At 44.6% G+C, this 19,816-nt stretch overlaps 1 protein-coding gene across 2 annotated transcripts in view; it reads right to left on the bottom strand.

The window, feature by feature from the left end:
• CILP2 (cartilage intermediate layer protein 2) overlaps positions 1–19,549 on the bottom strand; it is an 86,626-nt gene extending 67,077 nt beyond the window's left edge. Inside the window, exon 1 of one of the 2 annotated variants that reach the window (XM_040320539.1) lies at positions 19,417–19,549. In XM_040320539.1, the coding sequence (XP_040176473.1) occupies positions 19,417–19,471 (55 nt within the window). In that variant the 5' untranslated portion in view covers positions 19,472–19,549. The remainder of the gene's footprint in view (positions 1–19,416) is intronic. The other variant, XM_040320550.1, reaches the window with a different exon arrangement.
• Positions 19,550–19,816: the final 267 nt, after the last annotated feature.

A 19,816-nucleotide genomic window follows, 5' to 3' on the forward strand; every position in this document is an offset into this window, starting at 1 on the left:
ATCAGAGCGCCGCAGTGCAGACACATGACCTGGGCGTCAGCAGAAGGAAAATAATCCACCCAGCTGACAAGCTCAGCTGATCCCAATGTAGCCAAAAGTAATGACAGCACACATGAGACCAAGGAAAAGGTCTCTGTGGGCGGTCCAAAAACGATCGGCGCCATTTTGGAGGCTGGAAAGGTTTCCAGTACAAGATAGCTGGAAGGCAAATGGAATAGACAGCGCAGCAGCGCTGAAAAAACACACAAAACTCAAGCTGGGAATGGATGTGCTGGCGTAAATGGTCTAAAAGAAAGGGACCTGAGGGGAAACAATAATGAAAGGGGAGTGATAAACCCTCTTAACCCCTGCAGCTCCCTACGTGTCCGTATGGCTCTCCTGAATCCATCCTGCGCCCAGAGGCATAAGGGAAAAACATTCCTTGGTGTGCCGTCATTATGAATAGAAGTAATACAATGAAAATAAAAATAAATATAAATAATAAAACAGTATGATATAGTGTTACTACTTGAAAGTAGAAAAAGCAAGGTGTTTTGACATATAGTGTTCTTAATTAATATTTGTAAATAGCAATCTGTTTTATGAGATCCATGAGCAAGCAGATCCAACAATCATTAAACACAAAGTTTTATTTGGAGAGACAATCCATACATAATTGCATAAGAAGTTACAGTATGATAAACATACAGTGATTATTGCATCTGGAAATATCCTAAGTGGTTTTTGGATTTCAATAAAAAGAAAAAGAAAAAGAAAAACAGAAAACTAAAAACAAAATAAATAAAATGTGTGGCGTGCATTTGTATTCAGCCCCCTTTACTCTGATACCCCTAACGAAAACCTAGTGGAACCAATTGCCTTCAGAAGCCACCTAATTAGTAAATAGAGTCTACCTGTGTGTCATTTAATCTCAGTATACATTCAGCTTTTCTGTGAAGCCCTCAGAGGTTTGTTAGAGAACCTTAGTGAACAAACAGAGTTTGAAGTTTAAAGCAGGGTTGGGTTATAAAAAAATATCCCAAGCTTTGAACATCTCACGGAGCACTGTTCAATCCATCATCCGAAAATGTAAAGAGTATGGCACAACTGCAAACCTACCAAGACATGGATGTCCACCTAACCTGACAGGCTGGGTAAGAAGAGCCTTAATCAGAGAAGCAGCCAAGAGGCCCATGGTAACTCTGGAGGAGCTGCAGAGATCCACAGCTCAGGTAAGAGAATTTGTCCATAGACTAATTGAACACCCCAACCCGTAACCCTTTGTTCGTCTCACTCCCTCGTACCTTAAATGACGACACTGACAACTTCTTAGCCTTGAATGGACGTAGGGGTCAGCCACAGCTTTATTTTGTTAAAACATAACGTAACTTGTTAACCTTTATTAACCTTCACATGGTTGATTACCAGGGGGGAAGCAACCAGCCAGCCGCCGTCCTAAGCCGACGGGCATAATAGCCTTCCACCCCTCCTTTCCATAATTATTCTCCTGTACCGCCAGCTGTGACTTAAATAGCCAATATAACCACTCGCACATAAATGCAAAATAAATAAAACAGGGCCTGCAAGGCCAACGACATATCCCCGTAAACATAGAATTACAGCAAAACAGTCCAACGTGTTCGTCCGCTTCTCTTTTTTTTATTTTTTTATTTTTTTTTAGGGGAACAAAACGTAAATAAAATTGCTGATAATTCCAGACAGTAAGGGGCGGGAGGGCGGGGAGCTGCTCTGCTGGCGCTGCACGGTAAGAGGAAGTGGGGAGGGGGGAGCATCCCTACTTTATAGCCTCTGTCCCATCTCCAAGTACTCCCCGCTCCCCTACTCCTGCACTATTGGTTCCACGCTGGCCTATGGTAAGCCTCCATCCCCCATGAGAGAGGGGGGGAAATGAGTGTGGCTCTTTTTACCCCTTCCTGGCTGTCCTGCATCTCACTTAGTCCGTGGCACCTAGCCCTAATTGGGCCGGTGCCAACCAGGAAAACTAGAAGTCGTGCACTCCACAGATCTGGCCTTTATGGAAGAGTGGCAAGAAAGAAAGAAAGCCATAAGAAGTTCCGCTTGCAGTTTGCGAGAAGCCATGTGGAAGAAGGTGCTCTGGTCAGATGATTGAACTTTTTGGCCTAAAAACAAAATGCTATGTGTGGTGGAAAACGACATTACCCTGAACACACCACCCTTTCTGTGAAACATGGTGGTGGCAGCATCATGTTGTGGGGATTATTTTCTTCAGCAGGGATGGGGAAGCTGGTCAGAGTTGATGGAAAGATGAATGGAGCCAAATACAGGGCAATCTTAGAAGAAAACCTGTAATGCCGCATACACACGGTCGGAATTTCCGACAACAAATGTTCAATGTGAGCTTGTTGTCGGAAAATCTGACCGTGTGTATGCTCTATCAGACATTTGCTGTCGGAATTCCTGACAACAAATGTTTGAGAGCTGGTTCTCAATTTTTCCGACAACAAAAGTTCCTGACGGAAATTCCGATCGCCTGTATGCAATTCCGACGCACAAAAATCGTACGCATGCTCGGAATCAATTTACAGTGTGTATGCAAGACAAGTTTGAGCCAACATTCCGTTTTGGTTTTGTTGTCGGAATGTCCGATCGTGTGTATGCGGCATTAGAAACCGTAAAAAAACTTGAACCTGGGGCAGAGGTTCACCTCCCAGCAGGACAACAACCCTAAACATACAGCCAGAGCTACATTGGAATGGTTTAGATCAAAGCATATTCATGTGTTAGAGTGGACCAGTCAAAGTCCAGACCTAAATCCAATTTAGAGGAAAAAACAGCAAGGGGGAGGCGCCGACCAGGATCTAGTATTAAAATGATGAATTAGAATAAAAACACTTACAAAATGATAGAAGATGCATGCTCGTCAAAGTAAAGTGCAGTCCTGGCATTGCACATGGCCCTGTGGGTCCCACCGCTGTTCCAGATAGCTGGAAAGGTTTAGGCAGCTGGCTGGAATGGATCACAGTGTTTCTCCAGGAGCAAAGAACCAGGAAGCTCCACAATAACCAGCATGGACTGTGGAACAGAAAGTGATGCCACTGTCTGATTGGACCAAGTCAGGGCTAGAATCTTGTCAATCAGGGCTGCAGTGGTGAAGGCTATGCGCTCAAAGCTGGCTGCTCCTTCTATTGGACTCTAGAGCAAGCAATTGTACAGGTGTATCTAATAAAGTGGCTGGTAAATGTATGCTACCAGTGTACACAGCCACCAAGACTATTCATGAAAAGTGTACTGTTCCATAAGACCATGTACAGCTTTAACACCACCCCAAGCACATATGTGAACAATTTGTGCATTTTTAATGCTGTAAAGCTAAAGCCACGTGAAAAGACAATCTTACCATTGTGCATTATCCCTAGGGGCGTGGGGCCCAATGTGCACTGGTGGTAGCTCAAAAAAGATAAGTGTATGGCCAGTAGCTACCCAGCCTGGAGAGGAAGTTGAAGCGTTTTTTGGTGAATCAGCAGCTAATGACTCTAGCTTCCCCTGGCCATACATAAAAAGGGCTAGGGGGAGACAGTGGCCAGAGAGCCTGGAAATGGACTTTAACCTCCTCATGCCCGTCCTATAGCCGAAAGATGGCTACAGTGTGGGCCTAAATTGCCAGGAGGGCATCCATATACGTCCTCCCGAACATGCGTCGCCTGCACGCCCCCTATGGACCAATGAGAATTGACAGATCGGAGTAAGGTGCAGATCCCGGCCCCTTACCATGTGATCAGCTGTCAGAGAATAACAGCTGATCATGTGATGTAAACAGAAGATCGTAATTGGCTTTTTGATTACTGGCTTCTGTCTGAAGGAAATTGGTCCTGCTGACACCCACTGCTGCTAAGCAGTGCCCACCAGTGCCACCTGCCAGTGCCTATTAGTGTCACCTACCAGTGCCCATCAGTGCCACCTATCAGTGCCCTTTAGTGCCACCCATCCGTGCCCATCAGTGTTACCTATTATTGCCGCCCTATCAGTGCCTATCAGTGCAGCCTATCAGTGCCCATCAGTGCAGCCTATCAGTGCCTACCAGTGCAGCCTCATCAGCACACATCAATGGAAGATTACCTGTTTGCAAAATTTTATAACAAACTTTTTTTTCACATTTGTTTTTCAAAACCCAGCAGTGATTAAATACACTAAAACCTTGGATTGCGAGCATAATTCCTTCCCGGAAACATGCTTGTAATCCAAAGCAGTTGTGACATGACGCTACTTGTATATCAAACATTGCTTGTATATCAAGTCAAAATGTATTTAAAAATGTTGCTTGTCTTGCAAAATGCTCTCAAACCAAGTTACTCTCAAATCAAGGTTTTACTGTACCACCAAAAGAAAGCTCTATTTATGTGAAAAAGATGATAACAATTTCATTTGGGGTACAGTTTTGCATGACTGTGCAATTGTCATTCAAAGAGTGACAATGCTGAAAACTGAAAATTAGCCTGGGCAGGAAGGGGGTTTAAGTGCTCAGTAAGAAAGTGGTTAAATCAGCTGCCAAACGCTTGGATCTCTGAGGTTAGTGTGGAGGCACTGATGGAGGAGACTAAAACTTGGAGAGATGGTGGAGCCTGTGTTTACTGCCTCCCCCTGACGCATGTACTACCTGTTCTTCACCATCAACTTCCCCTCTGTACTGACTGTCCCCAGGGCCATCTTAATGAGAGGGCACACCTGGGCACTGCCCAGGGGTCCCAGCTGCATGGGGGGCCCCTGCACTTTCCCCAAAGAAGCTGCTCCTTGAGCCCACGTTGCCCAGAAAATGGGGGCCCCATGATGGCACTGAGAGTGATGGATACACAGGGGAGGCAGTCTGGCAGTGGTGCGCCATGCTGTGCAGAACGATACCTATTTACAGCCAGCAGGGAGGGGTGGAGCCAGAGCGACAGTGATGCTCTGACCCAAAAGGGGAAGCTCCGCTTGTCTGCTTCCTACCTACTTGATGTCTGTTTACCTGCGTTGTCTCCATTGTAGGGGCCCCAGAGCATTACTTTGCCCAGGGGCCAGGGGCGGACTGACCATTGGGACTCTCGGGCACTGCCCGAGGGGGCCCCATCAGGGTTGCCAGGCTCAATAAAAACAGGGACAGTATGTAAAAATCTGTGTTTTTTTTTTACATCTGTCCCTGATATGTCCAAAACCGACATGCTTTTGATGTGAAAATCCTGAGATTTTAGCTGCCCTGCCTATGCAATGCCTCCTGGCGTGGTGGCCATCTGTAAGCCCGGGGGCCCCATATTCTTCTATTGCCCAGGGGGCCCCATGAGTTGTCAGTCCACCCCTGCCAGGGGCCCATGATGCTATTAAGACGGCCCTGACTGTCCCCACCATCTACTTCCCTCTTTGGTACTACCTGTCTTTACCTGTCCCCCTCTGTACTGCATGTTCCCACTATCAACTGCCCCCCTCTGTATAAAACTGTTATAACAACTGTGGTATATGTGAGCACTTCTATCCCGGGATGCCCCAGGTCTTTCATTATCCAAGTCATGCTTACATTTTGTCACACTGTTTTAAATGTATTTAGCTGTAAAGACAAGGGGATTACCCTTATGGGTATTGATAAGTTTACATATTGTTTATACTGTTTAAATATTGTATGAAAGGAGCCTGGGCACAGGAAGGAGCAGGAAGCATAATTCATGATCATGCATACATGGCAACTGCATTCCAAAAAACGTCCTTGTTACGCTTGCTCACATTAGTCTATTACTTAGCAGATTTATTTTGTGTTGTGTGTTTTTTTTTTTATCACTAACAAATGCTTATCACACGCTAAATATATTTGTGTTAAAAGTATGCTGTACTTAAATCAAGGTTGGTGTCCACAACCTTTTATTTCAGTTAAAATCCTGATTGAACCAATTGACGACATGTGCACGGCAGCATCCAGGGCCCTTATTCTCCATCTAAAACTACATTCAGTCTTGTAATTGTCATAACTGCTAACCACCACACCAATCACTGCCTAATCCACTGTTTGCTACCACTGCATTACGATGCCCCAGCCACTGTCAATGTCATTGCCACTGCTCTAAGCCATCATGCCTGCCCACTGAAAAAAAGTAGGACTGCCACTATGTTTACATTCCATAGACCTTGTCTATTTTATTTTTTGTATTTCTTTCAGGAAATTACATGGCGCCAGTGGCGTCACTAGGGGGTGGCTTTTGGGGCTATAGCCCCGAATTTGGGGCCCAGAGTCTCTCAAAAACAGCTGTGGCTCTTTGGGGACTCTGTAAGGGGGGTTCTCTGAGGACCCTGATGTAAGGCAGTGGGGCTCTCTGGAGACCCTGATGTAATGGGAGGGGCTCTCTGGGAACCCTGAGTTAAGTGAAGGGGTTCTCTGGGGACCCTGATGTAAGGGGGGGCTCTCTGGGGACCCTGATGTAAGAATAATATATATATATATATATATATATAATATACATGTGTATGCCCATCCAAGCGTATCACTTTCTTCTTTACTTCGCTGCTATGGGCTCTAGCCCCTAAACTTTGGGTAGACCTAGCAACGCCCCTGCATGGTGCCATGAATTTATGCAGCGCTTTACATATATTTTATACATTTACATCAGTCCCTGCCCTCATGGAGCTTACAATCTAAGATTCCTAACGAATATTCATTCATATACATACTAGGGCCAATTTAGACAGGAGCCAATTAATCTTGCAGCATGTCTTAAGATTGTGGGAGGATACTGAAGTACCTGCAGGAAACCCACGCAGGCACAGTTTCCATCTCGATATTATGGGTAACTGCTCGCTTGGCACTGTCCACAGGTAGGCTTGCCACCTGTCTAGGATTCAGTTTGGGTTTGTAATCATGCGTACGGGTTTCAGACTGCCTGAAACCCGGACAAATTATTTAAACTGGACTATGGCTTCCCAGCAGGGTTGCTGGCTGCAGTTGTCTAAGGTGGGAGTGTCTATTACACTCTTTCACACTGCCCAAAGCCAGCACTAACAACCCCCCAACACTGAGTTCTCAGTGTCCCCCCTTAAATCAGGGTTCCCAGAGCATCCCTTATGTTAGAGTTCCCAGAGTTCTCCCTTACATCAGAGTCTATAGAGTCACCTCTTACAGTGTAAGGGAACTCTGCAAGTTCAGATGTAAAAGGGGAACTCTGTGGATTCATATCTAAAAGGGGAACTCTTTGGACTCTAATGTAAACGGGGACTCTTGTTATTAACTTCATATGATTAGAAATGTTATTTAATAGCAAAATATATGAATAGATTATACTATAAAAAAAAATTGCTGCGCTAAAGTGTTCAGGTTTGACTTGAAGAAAAGCTGACAACCCTATCCACAGGTTGTTTAATTGTTCATAAAACACAGAATCCAACTTAATTTTACTTCAAGTAATTGTAGCACAGAGTATATTTTTCCAGTATTTTAAAGCGTACAAAGACAAAGTCTTCCCTAAGCCTTGACTGCAAAGTGCTAACACTGACTGAGGGAGCATGGAGGAAAAAGGGAGGCTGTGGCTAGGACTGAACTACGGTAATTAGCTCTAAACAATAGGGGAGAATAGAAAGAGAAACAAAATCACATTGTAAACAAGTTGCAGTGATCCAAAACAGCCACTAGATGTCAGCCTACCTCAAACAAAGGCAATCTGATACAGTTCAATGCAAAGAAAAATACAAAAAAGTAGGGAGTTTTTGTTAAAGTAGCATGACCTTTCACATGACATTGCAGCACACCGTTGTTGCTTTGATGCTTGTCACACAGGTAAACAACACTACCATTCACTGCTGTTTAAGTACAGGGAGGATACAGAAGTGAATTGTGCTTTATTGTGTGTCAATGGGTAAAAGTAAGGTTTAATGCCATTTCCCAATAGGACACCATAAGCTACTAATAAATTACAGCAATGAGGCAAGTGACTGATGATCCATGATTGATTTCTATGGCTTGCCACAGACCATTGCTTTTTCAACTGTTATTCAATTCATTTTTTTCTCTTTATGAGGGTCAAGGTTACCGTACTGTTAGTTATATTACTACAGAGGGAATTAGAGTACGTTTATGCTTTTCCCAAAGCGTATGTAAAGACAACTGTTTTACAATCACTCACATTGCCATTATATGCTGGAAATACAATGTTGATTTACCTTATACTTAAATATTTGGTGAATTCAAACTGTTACTGCACATTGATTGTGCATTTTGTCACTTTATGGCAATCATTCCGAGTACATAAAATAGAAAATAGTGCAGCGCTCAAAACAAAAAAAAAACATAACACTAAAAAATACATTGGGGTAATATCTGACAGATCAAAGCCACATAGATAGTCCCAGTTCGTATAGTATGAGAGCCAAGGATGACATAAAGAATGACACTAAAAGGTAAGATTGATCTCCTCAGTAGAGACCAAGGTGCTCGGAAGATGTTGCAATTTATGTGCATCCTTATTCGGGATTCCACCACCGTATATATACAAGCCGCTCACCTCACACTATAGACCTCTGAGTAACAAATAGGTTATTCAAGCATTCCCCACAGGGGTAATCAAAGGTGAAAATTTGCCTCTGAGGCCTCGTACTCACGACCAAACATGTCTGCTGAAACTGGTTTGCGGGCCAGTTTCAGCAGACATGTTCGGTCGTGTGTAGGCCCGAGCGTGCAGGATTCCAGCAAACATTTGCCCGCCGGGCCTTTTCCCAGCGGACAAATCTTCCTGGACTTGTTTTAAAACAGTCCGCTGGAATCCTGCCCGCTCGGACATGTTCGGTCGTCTGTACATGTCCGAGCGCCCGCCATCCCTCGCATGCGTCGAATGACTTTGACGCATGCGTGGAAGCATTTAACTGGCAGGCCCGCCCACGTCGCCGCGTCATTGTCGCGGCGACACCGCGTCATCGACGCGACGATACCGCGGACACGCCCCGCGTATTGTTTACGCGCGGCTTTCTGTACGATGGTTAGTACAGCCATCGTACAGAAAGCCCCGGGCAGACATGTACGGTGAAAACGGTCCGGCGGACCGGTTTCATCGTACATGTTTGCCCATGTGTACACGGCCTAAGTGGTCCAAGAATTGAAAACCAGCCTTTTTAGTGCAGCAGCGAGATTACACTCTCCTACGCAGTTGATGGAAAAGTAGTAGTCGTAAAATCAATAAAACATACATAGTGCTCTCCATTTAAAAAAAAAAAAGCCAAAAAGGTTAAAAAAATAAATACATTTTTATACTCACCAGAAAAGGCTGTTACTAGTCAGATCGTCCTAATCTGCTTCTTTCTCGTCCACGGTGAGGTTCTGTGTTCTCCTCCTCGCGTTGCCTCCTGGGAAATGGAGGCGCGCTGCCTCCTGGGACACACAGGACAGTGGCCGCAAGGATGGTGGCACCGGGACCCGGTCCGAGGGACGGATCGGCCTCTGGCGGCCGACATCGCGGGCAGCCTGGACAGATAAGTGTACTTATTAAAAGTCAGCAGCTACAGTGTTTGTATCTGCTGATTTTTAATTTTTATTAAAAAATTTTTACCGCCGGACCTCCGCTTTAAACTAAAAACATATTTTATTACAATAAAAAATGTCACTCACAAACAAAGCACTGTGGGCCAAATCCTCAGCCAGGCGGCGTAACTTAACTTTCAGCAGTTAAGTTACACTGACTTAAAGTTTCTACCTAAGTGCCTGATCCACAAAGCACTTACCTAGAAATTTCAGGCCGTGTAACTTAAGTGCCTCCGTCGCAAGGCGGTCCTCCTCTCCGGGGGGCGTTTAAAATTTAAATGAGGCGCGCTCCCGCGCCGGCCGTACTGCGCATGCGTGTGACGTAATTTTCCCGACGTGCATAGCGCGCAAACGTAATTGACGCCGGGCTTTGTGGATTGCGACGGGACACTAAAGTTGCGACGGGTGAAAAAAAATATACGCGCCGGGAAAACAAATAATTATAAAAAAAAATGACAGCGTCGCTCAGCATGCATTCCTGAGAGGGAGAACTCCATGCCAATTTTCAAAGAAAAAACCGGCATGGGTTCCCCCCCCCAGGAGCATACCAGGCCCTTAGGTCTGGTATGGGTTGTAAGGAGACCCCCCCACGCCGAAAAATCGACATAGGGGGTCCCCCTACAATCCATACCAGACCCGTATCCAAAGCACGCTACCCGGCCGGTCAGGAATGGGAGTGGGGACGAGCGAGCGCCCCCTCCTGAGCCGTGCCAGGCCGCATGCCCTCAACATGGGGGGGTTGGGTGCTCTGGGGCAGGGGGGGCACTGCGGGCCCCCCCACCCCAGAGCACCCTGTCCCCATGTTGATGAGGACAGGACCTCTTCCCGACAACCCTTGCCGTTGGTTGTCGGGGTCTGCGGGCGGAGGCTTATCGGAATCTGGGAGTCCCCTTTAATAAGGGGGCCCCCAGATACCGGCCCCCCACCCTAAGTGAATGGATATGGGGTACATCGTACCCCTATCCATTCACCTGGAGGCAAAAAGTTAAAGTTATTAAACACACAACACAAGGGTTTTTAAAATAATTTATTAGTCTGCTCCGGAGGCCCCCCCTGTCTTCTTTATTAGCTCTAATACCAGGGGGGGCTTCTTCTTCCGCTCTCCGGGGGTCTTCTCCGCTCTCCGGGGGGGGCTTCTTCTTCCGCTCTCCGGGGGGGGGCCTCTCCGCTCTCCGGGGGTCTTCTTCTCTCTCCGGGGGTCTTCTTCTATCTTCGCCGCTCTCCGCTGTTGACTCGGCGAACCCCGGTTCTTCTGTAGCTGTCCGGTGCCTTCTTCTTCAGCGCTGGCTGCCTGCTATCTTTGTGTGTTAGCTCAATTAGTAACAGGCAGCCAGCGCGGTCTTCTGTGACGTCAGGTTCTTCTTCTCCCCTCTTCCGATGTTGACTCGTCGCCTCTTGACACTGCAATGATGGAAGCGCGCCTTGCATCCCATTTATATAGGCATCACCGTCCCATCATGCTCCGGTAGGTACCCACGTGGTGGGTGCACGTGGGTAGGCACCACCCGCCAGCGCTGAAGAAGAAGGCACCGGACAGCTGCAGAAGAACCGGGGTTCGCCGAGTCAACAGCGGAGAGCGGCGAAGATAGAAGAAGACCCCCGGAGAGAGAAGAAGACCCCCGGAGAGCGGAGAGGCCCCCCCCCCGGAGAGCGGAAGAAGAAGCCCCCCCCGGAGAGCGGAGAAGACCCCCGGAGAGCGGAAGAAGAAGCCCCCCTGGTATTAGAGCTAATAAAGAAGACAGGGGGGGCCTCCGGAGCAGACTAATAAATTATTTTAAAAACCCTTGTGTTGTGTGTTTAATAACTTTAACTTTTTGCCTCCAGGTGAATGGATAGGGGTACGATGTACCCCATATCCATTCACTTAGGGTGGGGGGCCGGTATCTGGGGGCCCCCTTATTAAAGGGGACTCCCAGATTCCGATAAGCCTCCGCCCGCAGACCCCGACAACCAACGGCAAGGGTTGTCGGGAAGAGGTCCTGTCCTCATCAACATGGGGACAGGGTGCTCTGGGGTGGGGGGGCCCGCAGTGCGCCCCCCTGCCCCAGAGCACCCAACCCCCCCATGTTGAGGGCATGCGGCCTGGCACGGCTCAGGAGGGGGGGGGCGCTCGCCCGTCCCCACTCCCATTCCTGACCGGCCGGGTAGCGTGCTTTGGATACGGGTCTGGTATGGATTGTAGGGGGACCCCCTACGTCGATTTTTCGGCGGAGGGGGGGTCTCCTTACAACCCATACCAGACCTAAGGGCCTGGTATGCTCCTGGGGGGGAGCCCATGCCGGTTTGGATTTTACAAATTGCCGTGGAGTTCTCCCTCGGGAATGCATACCAAATGCCGTCGCTTGAATGTGCTTTTACATGGTGTTACTAACTTTAGACCATGTAAAAGCAGCCCTAGTTTTACACTTGGCAAACTAAAACTTACGGCGAAAAAACGAAGCAGAAAAGCTTTGTGGATCGCCCTAAGTGCTAATTTGCATACCAGAAGAGGCATTTCGACTCGAAATGCCCCCAGTGGCGGATGCGGTACTGCATCCTAAGATCCGGCAGTGTAAGTCCCTTACAGATGTCGGATCTTCTGCCTAACTTAGGAAAACTGCTTCTGAGGATCAGTTCCAAAGTTAGAACCAGAGATACGACGGCTTACGCCGGAGTATCTCTTTTGAGGATTAGGCCCTGTATCCCCAGTGCTAGTAAAACGTCTCCTCGAGACTAGGAAGGTGGCTGTGATGATGTCACAGAGTCCTCCCACACGTGTATCGTCCCTGTGGGCGGGACTTCTTCAGCGTCCCTCCCTGGGACTATCTACGTATATGGCTTAATCTGTCAGATATTACCCCAATGTATTTTTAGTGTTATGTTTTTTTGTTTTTAGCACTGCACTATTTTCTATTTTATGTGCTTATTCAAGGATTGCTATATATTGACCTTGAGTCTCCAGCTGCTTATGATAGGATTGTTATTTTAGTTTTGCGCTGACTGAACCCATCTGTTTACCTTAATTATTATGAGTAGAACAGGCAACCTTTATGGCAAATATACAACAGAGCACAAGCTGTCTTGACTAAATTCCAATTACATTTTTAACTAAGTTGAAAAAAATATACACTGCAATTAATTTAAAGTTGACCTACACTGCATCTGAGCAGCACAAACTAAAAATGTAATTCATTTTTAATATTCAAAGCACACACACCCATTAATCCATGTCTAAATGGTTTATTTCGCTAAGAAATCACTTTGAAAAACACCCCCTAGCATTTCTGTCTGTGACAGAAGAGGCAGGTGAAAAATTTAGCATTTACTTACTGGAATCCATCTGTCCTTAGCTCAGGCATACAGGCAGAAGGGTGGGGGCTTAGCTTAGAAACCCCACCTTCCCTCCTAAAAAATAATGGGATATATGACATAATTTGCCTAGGCCCAAAAACCAGGACGTAACTAAAGAAATGTAAACAAAAAAATATGTTTAAAACAAGTAAATATGATATGCTTGATCCCTATCTATTTACTACTAATGGCAGTATAAGGGTTAAAAATAGTCAATGTTGATTGAGAGAGTGAAGTTACACTTTAAGGCTGATGTCAGACAGGCCATTCTGCTACTAGTGACAAAGTGCAAGTGTTAGATTTGCTTAAAGCGGAGCTCCACTCTAAAGTGGAACTCCCGCTCATCGGAACCCTCCCCCCCTCCGGTGTCACATTTGACACCTTTCAGGGGGAGGGGGGTGCAGATACCTGTCTAAAGACAGGTATTTGCACCCACTTCCGGCCACACAGTCCATAGATGATTCATTTTTTTCGTTCAACGAAAGGGTTGAAAAATAAAGACTTAGGGCCAGATCCACGTAGATGAGCGGCGGCGATGAAAACCTACGCCGGCGGCCTCCGGCGCAAGGCAGGCCAATTTAAATGGGCGTGTGCCATTTAAATTAGGCGCGCTCTTGCGCCGGACCTACCGCGCATGCTCCGTTTCCGAACTCCCGCCATGCTTTGCGCGAAGTGACGTCATTTTTTCGAAAGGTGACGTGCGTAGCGTAATTCCGTATTCCCGGACGGCTTACGCTAACGACGTTATTTTTTAAATTTCGACGCGGGAACGACGGCCATACTTTATACAGCAATACGATTGCTGTGTAAAGTTAAGGCACCAAAAAAAACGACTAACTTTGCGACAGGAAACTAGACTAGCGGCGACGTAGCGAACGCGAAAAACCGTCGCGAATCGCCGTAACTCCTAATTTGCATACCCGACGCTGGTTTACGACGCAAACTCCTCCCAGCGGCGGCCGCGGTATTGCATCTTATGATCCGACAGTGTAAAACAATTACACCTGTCGGATCTTATGGCTATCTATGCGTAACTGATTCTATGAATCAGTCGCATAGATAGAACAACAGATACAACGGCGTATCAGGAGATACGCCGTCGTATCTGAAGGTATATCAGTCGTATCAGAAGGTAAAAAACCTTCTGCCTTTAGAACCACTTTAAGTATGCACAGCATAATCTCGTTTGACACTTAGGCCCTGTACACACGATCAGTCCAAACTGATGAAAACACTCCCTTAAAGGAGAATTAACAAAAAAAAGTTAATTAAATCCACAAGTGCTTTTTTTTACCACTACTATTCCTTTATACTGGCTTTTAAAATCTACAAATGCAGCCATTTAGAATTTGGATGAAAAGTTTAGCATTGGGAAACACCTTTTAAATGATAAAAAGTGCATTTTATATACAACTATATAGATCAGACCAAAATGAGGGACAAATGAGGGGGAAAGAGGGGCAGAGGGAAATCAGGGACAATCCCTCGAAATCAGGGACAGTTGGGAGCTATGGAAATATATATTTAAAATCAAATCTTTATTATTTTGTGAAAATAACATGGTGTGGGCGGATTTCTGCCAGTCACATGCTATGTCGCGTCCTTCCAGCCTGTGTCTTGAAATAAGAGGGAGGTGAAGCCACATTAATCGACATGTAATATCCTGCCCCCATTGTGTTTACCTGGTTAGTGACATGGAGGAGGAGGAGGAAGTGGGCTGTCCTTTACCAGAGTGTATACGCCATAAGTGTGACTCTGAAGTCACATGGGCTGCTCAGATGTGATAGGGAGGAAATGCTCAGCATTGAAACCCACTAAAAACTGAGCATGTGCAGAGTTGGCACCAAAGCTGCAAAACCCCTAGCTGAATTGGAAACATGAACAAAAGGTGGAGATAGAGAACAGCAGGATCAAGCAGGTCACACCATATTCATAGTTTTTTATGATGTGGGTTTAGTGACACTTTAAAGATAGGGAATCAAAGCCCCTGTCCTGAAAACTTGTTTTGTTCCTCCGTGTTTTTATCCTTGGTTACCTGTTTAATTTGGTTTATATTTAAAAAAAATCTAAATCTGCAAGTGACAAAGATGGACAATTGATACTCCGGCTCTGATTCCCCTATATACACGTCACTTTTTACTTTTTATGTGGTATATATATAACTGTTCTAGCTCTACATCCAACAATACAATCATCTAAATGGATAATATATGACACATATTCCAGATGTCTTTGTGGAAAGCCATTGTGCATCTTGTACTATACCTGTCCCTCATATGCATGTTAATTGCTAATAAATAAATCAAGAATATAGAAATTAACAAATCTAGTAGAGATGTATTTTCTTGGTTCATTGACCACTTCACTTTGAATGTGAATATGGTTTTATTACAGACATTATATTTTCTCTGAATATTTACCCATAAAGTATCCACACTATAATAAATAGAATGACCATAATGGAAGCATTAGCTAGAGTGAATACCTAAGCTAAAAAAACACCCTTGAGAAACATAACAACATAGGGAGACCATAGCAAAATGTTTGGTGCACATGTTTTAATGTTTTTACTTTATTTTTTATTATTGCACCGGCAGTACATGGACCTATACAATAGAATTTAATGTAAGCTTTATTAATGTTAGAATTTATACAAAATACTGTTCTTGAGTCTTAATCAGTTCTATTCTTTATGCACTCTTTGTTGTGGAAAAAAAAAATTGAAAAATGTTCAATGGAAAGATCATTTAAAAAAATTCAACACCCTTAGGGCCTTTGCACAAGGGTCAGTTGAGTCCATTCAGTATAGTTGTCGGCGTATTTCTGCCAGCCGGTCACACCAGGTGTAGGACAGGAAGTACAGAGAAATTGCTCACTGGGACACACACACAGACACACACACAGAGTGGCCCCAATCCTCCCATTCTGGGTCCCACGCAGGCGATCTTGACTGAGGATAGGGGGGGGATTAAGAAGACTGAGGATGAGGGGAGACTGTGAAGCCGGATGATGGGGAGGCTATGAAGCCAGAGGATGGGGAGACTGAGAGGACCGAGGATGGGGGAACGAGAAGCCTGAGGATGTGGGGGCTGTGAAGCCTGAGGATGGGAGGCTGTGAAGCCTAAGTATGGGAGGCTGTGAAGCCTAAGTATGGGGGACTGTGAAGCCTAAGGATGGGGGTTGTGAAGCCTGAGAATTGAGTGACAGACTGAGGATGGGGGGAAGTTGAAGCCTGAGTATAGGGGGGGGCTGTGAACCTTGAGGATAGGAGGGCTGTGAAGCCAGAGGCTGGTGGGGACGGTGAAGCCTGAGGATGGGGGTTGTGAAGCCTGAGAATGGAGTGAGAGACTGAGAAGACCGAGGATGGGGGGAAGTAGAAGCCTGAGTATAGGGGGGGACTGTGAACCTTGAGGATAGGAGGGCTGTGAAGCCAGAGGCTGGTGGGGACTGTGAAGCCTGAGGATGGGGGTTGTGAAGCCTGAGAATGGAGTGAGAGACTGAGAAGACCGAGGATGGGGGGAAGTAGAAGCCTGAGTATAGGGGGGGACTGTGAATCTTGAGGATAGGAGGGCCGTGAAGCCCGAGGCTGGTGGGGACTGTAAAGCCTGAGGATGGGGGCTGTGAAGCCTAAGAATGGGGGGGCTGTAAAGCCTGAGGATGGAAGGACTGTGAAGTCTGGGGATGAAGGGGCTGTGAGGAATGAAGATTGGGGGGAGTGAGAAGCCTGAGTATAAGGGGAAACTATGAAGCTTGAGGATGGGGGGCTATGAAGCCTTAGAATGGGGTGATGGGAAGCCTAAGGATGGGGGGCGACTGCAAGGATGAGGGAGGATGAGAAGTCTGAGGATGGGGGGTTGACTATGAGGCATGATGATAGGGGGGACTGTAAAGACATTTTCATTCCTTCACTATATATACTATATTATAGATTACATACTTCAAGTTCTCACCAAAGTGTTCATTGTCTCAACGGTTGCTGGTAGTTAAGCAGCCCATGACCATTCTATTGAAGTTCTTCTATCTATAAGGTAGGCTCAGATAACATGTTAGCTCTATGACTATTTTTAGTGTACATAAAATCATATGTAATGGAAGACTATTATTTAAAAAAATGATTGTGCTGAGGTGTATGCATTTCTGTGTTACTCTTGCTTTAGGCACAGCAATAAAAGCATATTTTACAGGTACAAGTAGTCAAGAAGGCTTTTGTTTTAGTTAACACACCACTTTATGCCCCTCCCACTGTTAACACAATTTGGCTATGCTCACCATCTGCTGCATTCGCAATTACTACTCCAGTTACGGTACACAAACATGCCACAGGTCTTTTACAACCCTAGCAACACCCCAATCACAATGAAAACCATGCCCACTCTTTGACTCGGTTCACTAAGCATGGCGTATTTTCTTATTTATTTTTTAGGGCAATGGGGCCCAACTCATGATCTTGCACACATGCCCACTGATTTCATAAAACGCCACTATCTTGTGTGCTCAGCCTGTGCTGCATCCGTATCAGTTACATTGCTCCAAGCTATCAATGTGGACTATAAAACACCTCCCCATGTTATAGAGAACAGATAGAGGAGTTCTGCACTCCTGTCCTAGACAAAACTGCCCCTCTGTTGATATGGCACAGTGAGTGCACTTTCACCCTAGTACAGAAAGTTTAATACTGTCAGGGTCACCAGTTAAAAAAAATTGAAAACAAAACAAATTCAGCCACCATATCTAAAGACTTGTAAGCTGCAATATTTTAAATTTTTTCCTGGATTAAGCAAGGACTTTAATCCCCTCTAACAGCCTAACTGGTATTACTCCAAAACCAGCAGCAAATTCCACATTAAAGCGGAAGTAAACTCCACAACAAAAATGTTTAAAAAGGAGCCTTTTCAGGTTTATGCTATAATGTGCTAGTGTGCACCACATACTAGCATATTATGACAGACATACCTATCAAAGGATGCCCTCCAGTGCTGCGCTGTCAGTGCTCAGATGCTTCCATCTTCCCCCAGTCTTCCTTTGGGTTTTCTCTGTTTGGTCGATTGAATGACCGGGCTACAATGACGTCAGCCCTGAACATGCGCACGGGAGTCACTTCATAATGGCTAAGAGTAGGTGCTGTAAATGTACTCTGAGCTGGGCCTGGGGGGCTCAGTGTACATTATAGCTAATGGGCAGTGGGAAGTATTAATGACAGAAGAGACCATTAGCCCTCATTCACACTGAACACAGCTTTGAAATCGTGTGAGATCATCTGAACTCGCAGGATTTCAAAGCCGCATTTCAGTCCGACTTCAGGGGCGACTTGAAAGACATCTGTGCGAGTTCATGCACAGATGTCTATTGAAATTGTCCCCAAAGTCACCAAAAGTAGTACAGGAACTACTTTTGGAAATTGATGCGGCCTCAAAGTCGGCATTGCACCGATTGAGATGCTCTTATTGCCGGAAATAGGCTCCAATTTGACATGCAATTTGACCTGTCAGGTCGCTTGTCACATTGCGCCAATGTGAACGGGGTCTTAGGGTCATAAAAACCCTGCCTGTCAGCATTTGTTTTCATTTTATGACTTTAATATCTCTTTAAGTAGCAACCTGTTTTGCCCAAAATTTCAACAGGAAACTGGGAAGTTAGTTAGATCTTTTAATAACCTAAACTCTTTAATCCACCCCTATCTTTTGGCCATCTACCTGAGACATCATAAAAGAAAAACGTAAAGTCATGTTTAGTTTTACTATACTTATATACCATATAGAGATTTAATGGCAGCAGTGGTCATTAGGTTTGTAGTTGTACAGCCATTGCTACATATAACCTTATTTTATTATCATAATCATTGCTTTTATTAAAATATGTATTTGGCATTTTTACACAATATATGTCTATATATATATATATATATATATATATATATATATATATATATATATAATGTGTTTTTATATATATATATATATATATATATATATATATATATATATACTAAAATATACATTCAAAATTGTTAGCCATATCTCACATACAACAGATTTTTACTTCAAAATAATGCCCAAGTAATTACCAACCTGACAATGCAAACTATTTCTAAATACTTGAAATTTGAAAATGATGTAAAAAAAAAAACGACAGTGACAATAAGAACACCTCTAAAATGTTAGTGTAATATAAACAGTATAGACAGTACCAACATTGATGATCAACAACTAATAATAAAAAAAAAAGCAGACATGTTTTCTAAAAAAAAAAAAGGGAAACATATTTTGCATTATATTAAAAACATGCAAAAAATAAAAATAATATATATATCTAGATCTCTCTCTCTCTCTCTCTCTCTCTCTCTCTCTCTCTCTCTCTCTCTCTCTCTCTCTCTCTCTCTCTCTCTCTCTCTCTCCCTCTCTCTCCCCCTCTCTCTCTCTCTCTCTCTCTCTCTCTCTGTCTCTATAGAGAGAGAAAGATATATATATATATATATATATATATATATATATATATATATAGAGAGATAGATAGATAGATAGATAGATAGATAGATAGATAGATAGATAGATAGATAGATAGATAGATATAGATATATATATAAATATGTAAGTTAATTCACTTACCCAATGCAGAAGTAAAAAGGACAGACAGCAGCAGTGCAAAATGGCAAGCTAGCATGTCTGCCAGTATAGGGTGGATGGATTTGGCTCTTGCTCTGTCTAGTAATGATTGTCAGTAAGCTTCACAGGGTAGCAGAATATAAAGCTTTATCCAGCCCCAAGCTGAGGGGTCTCCAAGCAGGGGTGAAATAGGAGAACAGCAAAGGTATTAGCAGAACTGGAGGCAACTCAAAATGCAAAAAAAACACTATTATGTGTCTGTGTCACATTTTTTACATTCACATTTCTTCTTTCAACTATCCTCTGCATTTTCTTTCAGGAACAAGTGTCTTTTTTAGTCCTTTGTATATAGTATTTTATCTGAATAATTCGTTTTTTTACACATTCACTACTTTTGTCAAAC

The sequence above is a fragment of the Rana temporaria genome, chromosome 1 (assembly GCF_905171775.1).
Source record: "Rana temporaria chromosome 1, aRanTem1.1, whole genome shotgun sequence".
NCBI classification, from domain to species: domain Eukaryota; kingdom Metazoa; phylum Chordata; class Amphibia; order Anura; family Ranidae; genus Rana; species Rana temporaria.